This window comes from Alternaria ventricosa, assembly GCF_023758065.1.
Source record: "Alternaria ventricosa strain BMP 2768 chromosome Unknown scaffold_14, whole genome shotgun sequence".
NCBI lineage: Eukaryota > Fungi > Ascomycota > Dothideomycetes > Pleosporales > Pleosporaceae > Alternaria > Alternaria ventricosa.
Genome location: NW_026055694.1, coordinates 646,680 through 659,793, shown reverse-complemented (window position 1 = coordinate 659,793; position 13,114 = coordinate 646,680). Strand labels below are relative to the sequence as shown.

The window sequence follows — 13,114 nt, the reverse complement described above, 5'->3', positions numbered from 1 at the left end:
TTTAGCGCTGGGCCTCCTCCGACGCGTAAAGTCCTCCAAATCGAACGATGAAGGAAAGCTCGCAAACCATGCCGGATTGAAGATGAAATCGCGAGTGCTCGACGTTGGCCTGTCAAAAGGCGGGGGAAACCGTGCACACGTTTGACACGCGCTAGTACGATCGCTCCGTGCACGTGCCAAGATTACGTCACTTCCCGCAATCGACGGCCACAGCAACGAATTTCAACAAACAATGCCATTGTGCGGACAAACTACGCAATAAGCCAAGGATGCCTTACCTGGCTGACGATTTGATCAGAGCTCGGCATCACCCAAAAAGACTAATGCAGCAGCACCTTCGACCCGGATATGGGCCGGCCTACCGTATAGCGTACAATATCTGATCGGCATGGCCACTAACGAAGCTCCCGTCGCCTTGCAAGAACCGCCCGTGCCAACGCTGCAGGATGCCCAGCGGTCAGGCAAGGATGTTTCTCCAAGCAAGCTCCAGCCTGCCAGATCGCCTAAGCTCCGCTGGTGCAGCTCCGTCTAGAGCCTCATGGACTGGGTTTTGAGCTGCAGCCTACGCCTCGTCCTGATGCACCGTCCTCCCACCATATCATCCGCATCGCAGCACCCACCGTGCCCTTCCTGAGCCCTCCGTGCGCCCCCCTCGAAGTGCCAATGACTGGTGTTTTGCGCCGCACGACAATCTTCCCGGCCAGCATTAAGCGTCCACGACATGTGTGCCCTTCATGTGCTCGGGTCCCGTTGCCTTGTAGCCTCACAGCCGCATCGAAGCTTGATTCGGCTTACGGCCGTGTCCCCCACTTTTGCTCGCTGCGTGGCATGCCTCCGTCTTAACGGCGACTGGCCCAACTCTATCTCTCCTCATCGGTAGGAGGAATGCATGGAATATGGTAAAGCAGTTACTTGCCGACAGACTGCGACCTTGCTCTGCAGCAATAGCAAGAGAACCCTGCAGTATGATCGCCGCCATGCAGAAACGACAACACCGATTTCTACGGACTCACACGTCCTCGGTCAATCGCGACAAACTCAAAATCAACCGTGAAATGAGCTGGACGAGTCCTCAACCTCTGCACGCGCGTCCCATAGACGCCTTCACGGAGGACTTGATGCCTCATTGCATAAGCGCTCAAGTCCTCCCAGGACCGACTGGCTATGAGCGCTCCAACACATGGCGGTCCTCATCTCCTGTTATTGCCTCCAAACCTAGATCAGCAACATGTCTCACTTTCTCCATGCATGCTTTTCCGGTCACCGCGAGTCCTTCTCGGCGACTAAATTCCGGTGAGTGTAAGCGATGTTGCGAGAAATCGAGATCGGCATACCGGTGAGTAGTAGACGTGTCAACCTCGCAGGTGGGCGAAATTCGTGTGTGGTATGCGGCTCAACTGGGGCTCGGAAGTAATTCCGGATGAAGGTGGGAATGGAAGAATTCCGCCATGTTCACAGCAAGCAGAGGAAGGATCGGTGTTCACTTTCAGAAGCTTTCAAAGTAAGAATACATGACTAACTCCAAACTACCTGCTTGCTAATGCGCTCCAAAAATCGTGTACGGGTACAATGAGACAACGACTGTGCCAGACAGTCTAGATGGAAAGACAAGCACCAGCTGAAGGGGAGAAAGCGTACCAGCCAACAAGGCTGCAGCGAAAATCCTCCAACATTTCGTCGAGTGAGAAATGACACCACAAGCGCTAGGATCGTAGGCTGAGGTGAACCCAATATGACGGCCGAAAGATAGACGCCTGGGGCTGGAACCCCTCAGCCGGCCCCCATGTGCCCTAGGTAAACATTGCATAAATATAAGGAAATCAATTCTCTCCTCATCCTGTATCGTACCGTCGTATTATCCTTCGTCGCGATGTTTCGTTACTTTCCATAATAACCTTGTTGTCCATATTGCCTGTACTCTTCATACAGTTTATCCTTATCGTACACCGCTCCGTCGCTCCTAACGTAACCGACGGCGTGGTAAGGCCCGGAACGCGGGTATTCAGCTTCACCCGGATGAGCACTGCCACTGGGAAGCTGGTACTGATATTGTTCCCGGTCTTGCTGCGCACGGCGGTCTGCGGACGAAGACGAGTGAGGCGGCGGCGATGGTTGGAAGTCGCTCTCGATTGATTGGTAGGAGGAGACGCGCAGATGAGAGGACGAGTGATCTGTCTCAAACTGATGAGGGCCGCTGGAGGCGTGAGGCTGTTGAGCTTGAGGTCTTGACGGGGGCGGTGCACTGTTTTGAGCAGAGCCGTTGGTCACGCCGTTCGGGTACGGGTGGTAAGACCATGGGCGATAGACTTGTGCGTACGTTGGGTCTCTACTTGGATCGTAGCCATGGTTTTGTGTAGTTGAGGCTGATGCGCCTCCTCCCCAGGTAGACTGCGTCTTGTTAGCGGCGAGCTTCAATATAGACAATGAAACTATCTCACGTTTGCGTACGAACTTCCACGAGAACTGCCATTACCGCCGCTTCGGCCTGTCCCGTTCGAGCCATGGCCATAGTGATGCTGAGAGCCGCTCATCTTGTCTTGAGTGGACTAATAGGATACGTAATGACGATACGGAAGGTGTGGCGAATAACTCCTGAACCTGGAGTCGAGGAACGGGCTGGGAAGGCCTGGGTCAGGAGACAGTGAGTGAAGGGTTCGAACAAATACGGGGGCGCGTGATTGGTGGATGAGTCTGCTTGCAGTCACTCAGACAGCGGCGGGAGACTAGTAAGACAGTAGAGAAGATGACCGAAGAATGGATATGGTGGTCGATTTCGGGTGTGAATGGGGAGTCACGCTGTAGTATATGGGCGGGCGACATTTAATACTAGAAGGCTACTATCAGAGGGTCCTTCACCTCGTTCCTCTTGAATCCAGTTTGCCCCAGGCATCCGTGCATGTACGCCCCGTGCCCCCCAAGCATCCGATACGCCTCCAGCAGGGGCATATGTCGCGCAGAACTCAGTTTGCAATCCCCCAGAGATTGTCCAGTCGAACCGTTTGGTTTCTGAGTCACGGTAGGCACGGACAGGGTTCCTGCGGGAACGCGATAGGGCTGTAGGGTAGTTCTCGAGGAAAGGTCCGGCCCTTTTCGGCTGCGTCAGTCCAATGAGAAGCCGAATGGTGGCAACCGGGTAGGGGAGTCCTGTGCGCATTTGCGTAGTCCAAGGAGAAAGCGAGAAGGCGCAAGTGATCTTGGAAGCTGGGCAAGCTAGCTTAACGGGCACGGTGACCACACCGCTGCTGCTGCCGGACATAACGCACGCGGATATGGCAGAGTTCGCCCTCTGTGCCCGCGCAAATATTGAGAATGCCGAGTCACCTTGATGCATGATGCAAGACAGGGCCGTAGCAGGGCCGTGGCAGAGCCTCCACTATACCGACACACTGGCACACGCTAAGCCACTCAGGCCGCTGTCTACCCAGTCAGACCGTCGCCTAAAGGCTAAACGGACGACAGAGTAACCGATGGCCCAACGAGGCAGACCCAGTCGCTGATGGTTCCCGTCCGTGCCTGGTGAAACGGTGGCTAACGAACACGAGCAGCCAATGATATGGACGAAGGACGGTGGGATGTCTACCCGCAAACAAGTGCGTGGTGGAAACACGTATGCCTCCATTTCTATGGCTGAAGCAACGGGTGGCCAGGATGTTGGGTTGCGTGAGATGGCCTCCATAAGGCCGTTGCGCTATATCAGCTGGACAAGTTACTATGTGGGTACGTGGTGAGCAAAAGCGGCGATCCTGCCCTCGCCGCGGAGGAAGACGCCGGCAGCCTTCTCCAGACCGGCCCGTATTAATTCGCCTAAGAATAGTTTCCGTGAGCTTGTTCGATATTCCAAGATGTGATTCGCGGCCGATGCCACACCCATGATCTGGAATCCTAGAGCCACATCCGCAATTCGTCACGGTAGGGCTCGATCTGTGGAACGCTGAAGCCCAAGCACCAGGGCATTGTATTGGAGGCATCCAGCAATGGTATACCCTTGACGTATGCAAGTCAACGTCCCGTATCGTGTCTGAGCTTATGGGTGGCTCTACACCTTATAGGCTCTCCTCCAGGGCCATAAGCCAATGGGCCAAAGGTCGAGTCAGCTTATTGGAAACCGTGGAAACGTCTCGGTGCGTTCGTCATTTCGAGCCGATGCGTCCGAAAACTAGAATTTGTTAGCACCAACAGCTTGGAAGAGTATGTTGTAAACTACCTTACGGAAGACCTCGGGAGGGAAGGTGGGAGAGACGATAGCGGCGCTCGCTGAGGGCTTCCAAAAACATGCTTTCACTTCACACCGCGCATCGCTTCCAGTGCTATGTCCTATTCGGCCAATAAGTAAAGCAGGTATTCTCTCCGGAACTCCCGTCTGGATTGGCTGTCGCGTGGGATGGCAGGGCCGTGTGGCTCCCCACTGTACGAGCTGAGAGGGTTATAACAGGGTATGTGGAAAATAAAGCGGCGATATTCTGCCCTACCATCGAACTAGTTGCCAGTAGCCCAGTCGGCTCCTGTACTCCAGACGTTGAGCCGCATTGACCAGATTGTAGGGCTTCGCTTCCAATACCGCGGGCTGGCTAGTAAGCTGGAGGCATGCCTCCCGCCTATCTTTGCCGACGTCAGTGCCTGAGATGGAGCTCCTTGCATGCAGCATGAGCCGTACGTCTGCGCAGAGCCATGATGCGATGTTCCCTTCCTTCATGTAATCTTACTCGTCTTGATCCGAGCACTGATTTCCGCCAAGTTTGCCATAGCGCGCCGTCACTCTCATGATGCAGCCTAAAGCCGCCTTGTCCCATAACCGCAGTCTGCGGGTAAGGCTATACGGGCACGGTTCAACTCGCTAGAGTTACGTCTATTCGAGCACACTCTCGTTATGTCCAAGCTCGTGGGCGGCACTAGATCTCGTACGGGTGATCGTCGGGTGGGCTGAGAGGGTATACGTGTGTGACATAATCAATCGTATCGAGCTGGAGTATCTGGTGGTATCTGGCATCAATCAGTGTGAATTTCAGGACGAGGTAGAGCCTGCAATAGAACTTACTAGCTTTCAGATCCTTCTCCGTCTATACATCATTAGTTCCTTCATCTTCCCATGCTTTCGGTGAAATTCAACATCGTGTCATCGCTAAGACAGTGATAGGCGACATCTAGGAGATTCCGACTGTACTTCCGAGGGGTTCGCGCTCGGCCATGCTACTGTGCGTGTGAGGCGTGTCTACGTGGCAGTTGGGCATGGGAGGTCTACAAGAGGGCGAACGTGGTAAAAATGCATGTTTGGCTGACGAACTCGTCTCCCGCCAATCCATGTATATCGACGGTCGTCGTGAGGTGATAGAAACGCGCTTCAGACACGTATCGCGCGACAGGACACCCGCTAGCTTAACCCCGCCTAACACCGCCCTCGAGTGATCCCATCGCAACACCAGAAACTCCCATATCGTCGCGCAAGATCACCCAACATGGCCAACCTCGACACGCTCCCACCGGAGATTCTCTTCACCATACTCTCCTACACAGAACCCAACCTCAACCCTACGCTCTCCACCTACCCGCTCAACACGCTCGCGGCAACAAACAAGCACCTCAACGCTATTGTCGAAGAATACGCGCGCAACCTCCTCAAACGCCATGCCGACATCGTCTTACCAAAGAACACGCGCATCTACACGTGCCGCCGAAAATGGCTAGGCGACATGTGTTACTTCTGCAAGAAGAAGACACAGCGGAAAGCGTGTCTGTACAAGAGCGTGGCATGTTGCCTGGCATGTGACAAGAAGGAGTATGAGAAGATGGTATGTACGCCCCGGGATCGGAAACGCTTCTTCATGTATGTGTGATAGTGCTGATACAAAGACTAGACAATGACACAAGCCATGCAATCCACCCAACTCTCCAAGCTCGACCTGTTCACCCCGTCGCCATTACACCTCGATCTCCCTCCTTTGGTAACAGCACCATACCCCATCATGGGCGCCGCATGCATCATGCTCTCCGCCCCCGACGTCCGCGCCCGCGCCGCATACATACGATCCCAGCTCGGCGATGCAGCGCGCGACGAAAGCTATATGCGCAATCGCCGCGCGAAACACGACCGTATTGTTAAACATTTGGGGATCACGTATGAGCCCACTGTAGGGTGGTATGTGTGTTCGGACCCGTCGCGCAATAGGGATGGGGAGGTGCTGGGGAAGGAGAAGGAAAAGAAGAAGACGCCGGGGAGTATGCGCTCAGAAGGGGGTAGGAGAGCGTATGCGGAGAAGGCGTTGGAGGAGGAGTGGAGGGCGTTGGGGATGGGTGGGTTGGAAGCGCGGGATATGGATTATATGGCGTGTGTAAGAGGGCGGCGAGGAAGAAGGAAGGAGAGAGAGATCGTGATTCTAGACTAGCGGGTTGGAGGAGGGATAGTAGAAGATGCAATGTGCGCATTAGTTGCTTAGTATACATCTCCTGCTTTGCACGTGTGCGCGCTGTTTACCTGCAGTTGTAGCGCTTATACTCTCTTCCTCTGCAGAAGAAGACTATTTAAGTAAGGTTAAGAGAGATGTAAGAGATTAATACATAAAGTCGCGCATGTCTTTGCTTAGGATGTATGCTATAATATCTACTTTAGAGCTTAATAGCGAGGAACGCTAAGGCCTTAGAAGGTTGTATTAACAAAGCCTTTAGAATGTGTTGTAGCCAAAGGTAATGTAAAATGCATAAGGTAGAAGATGTAAAGGCAAGAAGAGAAGAAGTTACGAAGTTACAAAGTCAAGAAGTTAAACAAGTAAGATGTCACGAAGTCAAGAAGGAAACAAGAAGGAAACAAGATGAAATGGCAAAATTGGTTGATTTGAGGACCCAAGAATGCCAGCTAAGCTAAACCACCACCACCGTTGAAACCCTGAAGTTGAAACCCATACAAGAAGTCCATGTCCCATCCAGCCAACCCATAATCCAAACACCACCAAGTCCTTGCACCATCCAGCCACCACCATCAAGTCCATCAAGTCCAACCATCCACCAAACCAGGGCTCACCAGCAGCGATGTCAAGAACAGTGCTCGTCGAACATGCCGACACTCCACTATCGTCACCAGAATTGACCTGAACTTCCGAAGAAGCCGCCATCTGGTTCAGATAAGATGATCAACCATCCTGGGGTCCGAAGACACCCAAGAGAACAACAAGAGGCCCAGTGTAGCGCAAGCGCCATTGACCGTCTATCCTCCAACCTTGTTGTCTCGAGGCACTCTCGAGATGGCATCAACATCCAATGTGAAAGTGTCCAACAGTGACAGTGACTGAACTCAACACCACCGATCCTCCGCTCTTGCCAGTCCTTCTGATCCAAACCGCTACCAACTCAAGGGCCAACCATGCAGCCTGGCCTGCATCCCTGTGCCACAACTTGACTTTCGCGACGCGCATACGATCAGGAGTGGCGTGAGACTGTCGACAGTCAAAGGAGAATCGAGCCGGTGCCAGAGAGGTTGGTGCCTGTGCCGCGGTGCCGTCGGTAGTGGTGCATGTCGATGAGTAGAGGCAATGAGCCGATGTACTAAGACGATGCGGGTTCGATGTGGTAGTGGGGTAGACCGAAGGTGACATGGGTGTCAAGATAGTTGAAGGTCGAATCGAAGCGAGGTAGGTAAGTTGGACCGAGGCGGGTAGGTGTGAGGCATGCGAGGCGGTGATGTTGAAGGCGAGGCTGAAAGTTGGAAGTGAAGTGAAGTCATGTTGACTGTCGACAGTCGAGTGAGGGAGGGTTGATGTTGTTGTTACTCATGGTTATTGTTGATGGATGATGTCATACACCATGAGTAAAGGCCGATGTCTGAAAATGTTAGCCAAGACCGAAGTGAAGTGAAGGAAGGGGAAGGAAGTAGTTACTTGGAAGGATGCGGCCATGTCACTGAAGTTTGTTGACGATAGTAAACTTGAGTTGTTGGAGAAGTGAGCGAGTGGGGAGTAAGAGGGAGAGAGGCGGGGGAATGGGGGGTTTATATAGACAGAGGGTGAGCCGGCAGATCACCGGCAGTCGGCGCTAGCGCGTCTGAATACCAGGTGACTGACGTAGTCTGTGAGCATATTGTTGCCTGTAGAACGTTCCAGGCGTGTAATATGGCCTGATCTGGTGAGGTGAAGGCGCAAGTGAAGGCGGCTTTGCGAGCGCGAAGTCAACAAGAAGCACGGACCAAAGGCGCGCATTACGACGACGACGTCCTGATTGGCTTACGAAGTGAGAGCAGCGGCAAAACGGTAAAGGAAGCTTCTGTGAATCGACAGTGACGGGGAGTAGAATTGAGGGTGCGTAGCGTTTGCGAGCCTTGTGACGTACCATCAGTGACGTCGAATGCGAACAATGGAATGAGAAAAACTGGACACGTGCATGACGATGGACCTTTTGCCGTGATGAGGAAAGGAAGAGACGTGAAGTGAAGCATTGAGTGTATGGCGAACGGAAAAGACAGTGACGCCCGTTGGCGATAAGAACAAGCCACCCAGAAGATGCAACTGAGACGATAAATGAGACGCCTGCTAGTTAAAGGATCCTCACTATGGAGTCTTGAGGTGAGTGAAAGACTCTAGACAATTATGGGGTGTATAGACTGACAAGGTTCCTGAATTGTGATGGGCTGGAGGCTTTTAAGGGTGTGAGGAAGTTTAGTAAGAGATTGTTGGTGTGATTTAGGGATGAGTGAACGGGTTGGAGGGAGTTACGACATTATGATGATGGACATGATTTCCTACGCCATGTATTAACGATATACTTTGCTTTCTTTGCTTTCTCTATTTCTTGTGTGCTACATGTAGACTGAGTAATCGAGGGATCATATGTTGAACTGGAATAGTAGTACATTGCAAAACCACCAATTCTGGTTGCTCACGCTGTGTTCTACAGCGAACCAAAACCAATGAGTCCAGGAGAACGCCGCCACAAGTCGACCGAAACAACAGAAGGAAACGCTCATATACAAGAGTACCAACATATATGTACCAATAAACAATGAACAACACCATCCATCGCTACCGTCAAATACCCGTGAGGCCTCCAGAGACGGCGGCAGATTGTACAAGGCAAGGTAAAGACATAGTTGGGAAATAATTACTCCACATATGGGCCGCCTGCATCATCATGATGATGATAACTATGCGCCAGTCCACCGCTGCGCATCTGGGTGGGGTACTCGGTTGAAAGCATCCTCGATCGGATAGAGGTATCATCGAATACGTGCTGCCCACGCAAGCTTGTCGCGCTGTCGGTGCGAGCCAGTCGCGAACAGAGTTGCGCCTCTCTTCCGAAAGGATCTTCGCTATCGACTATTGACGCGCTGAGACATCTTAACCCTAGCTGTCTTTGATGCCGCCTAAGCTGCTTCATATCTGCAAAGAGCTCTTTACAGTCTGGACATTCGTGGATTGTGTGATTACGATGTACGGCTCTGGCGTGGGCTTTGAGAGCAACGGGGCGAGCTTCGAGAGGGCAGTAAGGACATGTCCGTTTCGAGTCAAGATTGCAGCTACTACTGCTCTCTAGGTCGCTATCATATGCATGCAACAGCGATTCGTTGTCCATGTCTTGGTAATGCTCCGAATCGATAGTGGTTTCGTTCTCGAGGAATGCTGCACCCGCCATATTGGGGTATGGCAGTAACAGTGTGCCAAACACGATATTGGAGTCGTAACCGTTCCTTATCCAAGTATGGCGGTGTTCCGGTGGGTATCCAAGCGTGTAGGTCCAAAGGCGTGTCCAAACAGGACGTTTAGCGACGGTGTGACCATGCACGGTTTCGATACTGATGCTTCTCAGTTCTTCTCCCAACTGCTTCGCTGTCGGACGCTCGTGAGGATTTGGGTCCAGAACACCTCCGTAGACAAGGAGGTCAACGGCAGCCCGTAGCTTGGCATTGTCTTTCGTATACTGCGATAGCCTCTCTAGATACTCTCTGATCGGAGGGTTGAGAGAGAACATGAGCTGATGTGTCGACACTTCCAGGTGCCAGAAAGACATTCTTCGTCCTGGTACGTCAGAGCGAAGCTTCTGGTGCAGTCGTCTTACTTCCTTTGCGCCTTCTACAGTCCAGATAAGGAATTCCAGAAACACACAGCCTAGACTCCAGATATCAGAGGTCCGGCGATCGGGACAGACGCTTGTAGGTAACTCGCACTCCGGAGCAGCATAAGTGCCATATGAGTAATCGACACAATGAAGTCGGGTTTCTTCACAAAGAGCCTTACGGATGCTTGGTCGTCTTTGACCTAGGGAGCGCAGTTCGGAACGGCCGAAATCAGCAATTTTCAGGGTTCCCAACGGAGGTATCCCGTTTGCCTCAGCGTCGCCGTCGTCGTACCACAAGATGTTGCTGGGTTTTATGTCGCCATGTCTCCCAAACAATTTCTTATGCTCATCCCCGGTGTGGAGGTATTGTAGTGCTTTAGCCAACCCCTGTATCTGCTTCACTACCCATGTCGCTGTAAGCTCAAGGCTGGAGGCACGGATATCACGCTCCATGAGTTGATCCATGTTGCCGTTCGCTAGTGGGAAGACGAGTGCGTAGCTGTCCAAGGTGCAATATGAGGTCAACAACTCGACGATATGCGGATCGTTGTATGTCTGCAGTTGATTGAGAATTCGCTCTTCATTTAGCCATTGAACCACGGTGGTGGTGCTCTTTGATACCTTCTTGATCGCGATCTCGATCTTTCCCTTTGCATCCGCACACCAAGAGGTCGCGCGGTATACAGATGCGAGCGTGCCTTTTGTAAGCGGCTCGAGGAACTCAAGCCGCTCGTTGAAGGGCACGATGTTGGTTCGATGGAGGTCGATTTGTGAGCATGCCACCGTCAAGGTTAGATGAATGTCGAGGACAACTGCTAGATTCTGCAGGCCGTTGGAATACCCCGTAAACGGAAACCGACGTCGGAGCTCAGAACGCCGAGTAAATCGGCTAGAAGAGGTGACGTTCAATGCAGACAACAGTTGAGTGATGATTGCTTTGATAATCGAAGAGTTGGAAGTCATGCCGTCGGGACCGGAATTCAGAAGCGGAGTGATGACGCAGATGTCATAGCGAGAATGTCGGCACGTTCGACACGATCGTAAGGTCGTGTTGTAGGGCGCGCTGAGTTCCTCCAGAATCTGTGGGAGTACTGCTGACGCAAAGTCGTAGAAGGGCTTGGGGTGGGGTGTGAAGCGATATTCATCTACGCTGAGGTTCTCGGCTCGAAACCGCTCCCGAAAGGCATGCGTCACTGTCAACCACTTCCTGATAGACTGGTTTTCGTATTTGTCAGACTTTCAGTTCGTTAGACACAGTTATACAAATGTCGTCTGATGTGGACTTACAAAGAGCTGTGCCAGCTTGTCATCCCAAATGTCAAGCAGGTTAGTTCGTGCCGTGGAAGACCTGATCCAATGGGCTAGTCGCTCCCATTGGCGAGAGTTGCAAATATCTTGCACAAGATCGGTGCATGCGATGATAGCTTCTTCAGCTTGGCAGAAATGCTTAGTGGCAACGTAATGAAGTGCTACTCGAGACAACAGATGTAGGGGTTCTGGCAAACGGACGTTGGCGGTCCCGAAGAATGCCTTCATCTGACGGATTGTTGTGTACAGGGGCACAACGTAGGCATAGCCTTGCGAGTTTGTGGCCACGACATGACCATATGCCAGGGAAGTTTGCGCATCAACGACAAGAGATCCTGAGTCGCCGGCTACGATACCTATGTCATGGCGTCAGATGATGAGGAAAGCCGCCACGAAGGGGGTACTTACCATCGGATTCGTCGATCGCCACAATATGTACGTTGCAGTGTCCGCGTCCGCTTAGACCGGAAATGTTGGCGAACCCTGGGAGGAGCTTGCCCTGCTTTGTCGAGGAAGAGGTGAGTATATGGACGGACCTCTCCACTATAGGCTCGGTATCGTCTTTGGATGGCTCACTCGCAAAATCGACTATGTGTCGGAGCTTAGGAGCTTCCTGCTTCGGAGATCCCTGCACAGAGACTTGCTGCTCCACAGAGTACAAGTTCGGCAGCTGTTGCTCAGGCTTCTGAATGAGTGCAACCGCCCAATCGCCGTCCGCGTTGTCGTCCTGTAGGTCATCTGGGCCCGGAAACAAAACCGTGACACCTTCATCCCTTGGATCGTGAGTGCCTTCTCGTGGCGAAGGAGAGAGACTATCGGGTGGTGTTGTATTACTGTTAAGCATATCCTTATCGGATATGATGTCTTTGGCTGAGGCATAACCACCGTCGCTTTCCTCGTAGTCGCTGTCGTTGTCTTCATCTTCCTCCCAAGCGATGCCCTCGTCTTTGTCTTCGTCCATCTGTAGCAACTCAGCGAGCAACTGCTCCTGAGACTTGGCAGCGTTTTTCCGAGTGAGAAGATGTGCAGGACCAAGAGCATAAAGATCGCCCTTGACCTCGAGGAGACAGGCTACCGTTGCGTCACCTGAAGGTGGTGTCTTGATATCCTGGATCGACGACATGCGCGTACCACATAAAGAAAGAGACTGCTCAGGCCCATTCAAAGTGACAGTGCTCTTGCACCATCTGAGTTCGAAGGCAATATCGTCTCTACCACAATAGTAGACCGCAAATGCCAGACCAGGGGTGACACCAGCAGCGTACTGGTTCTTCATATTGCGACTTTGCAGTACTTTCTTTACTCGGCTGAGTATTCGGTTTGGGCACTCCACTACGATTGCAGGCTCCGGCGGTGCACCTATGGTACTACACATGGCGAATCTGGACTTTACTAGTGAAGCGTAATCGGAAAGTCTCATCGTCTTCAAAGTCATCGTTTTCCAAGTGTGCTTCGTCTTGTACATGGCATCTCCGAAGTTGCTCATGACATGTTGAGCAGCAACGTAGTATGGAGGGCTGCGCGGAAAGTGCTCGTACTCATGTATAGTCGGCTGGAGTTGACATCCCAGAAGTGGTTTGGGATCTCTGAGTGGGTCGGCTGGTTGTGTATTGACGGGTTGATTGAGGGTCGGAGTAGAGGGCGTGTTCGTCGATGAATGCGTAGTCGCAGGTGTGGGATCAGCTCGAGAGCCAGCTGTGTACGGAGCTCGACTCGTACTCGGTATATGAGAAGCGCGCGCGTTCGACATTATTGTCGTATCCGATGGAGA

The 13,114-nt window shown here is 52.5% G+C and overlaps 2 protein-coding genes across 2 annotated transcripts; one reads left to right on the top strand and one right to left on the bottom strand.

The window, feature by feature from the left end:
- Positions 1-5,453: 5,453 nt before the first annotated feature.
- J4E93_007799 (uncharacterized protein) lies at positions 5,454-6,380 on the top strand (the record flags this gene model as incomplete). Its single annotated transcript, XM_049345703.1, has 2 exons — positions 5,454-5,786; positions 5,853-6,380. The coding sequence occupies 2 exons, from the start codon at positions 5,454-5,456 to the stop codon at positions 6,378-6,380; spliced, it is 861 nt and encodes a 286-aa protein (XP_049197230.1).
- Positions 6,381-11,292: 4,912 nt separating this feature from the next.
- Positions 11,293-12,619, bottom strand: J4E93_007798 (uncharacterized protein; the record flags this gene model as incomplete). Its single annotated transcript, XM_049345702.1, has 2 exons — positions 11,293-11,699; positions 11,752-12,619. 2 exons carry the CDS (start codon positions 12,617-12,619, stop codon positions 11,293-11,295), a joined length of 1,275 nt encoding a protein of 424 aa, XP_049197229.1.
- Between the last annotated feature and the right edge of the window lie 495 nt (positions 12,620-13,114).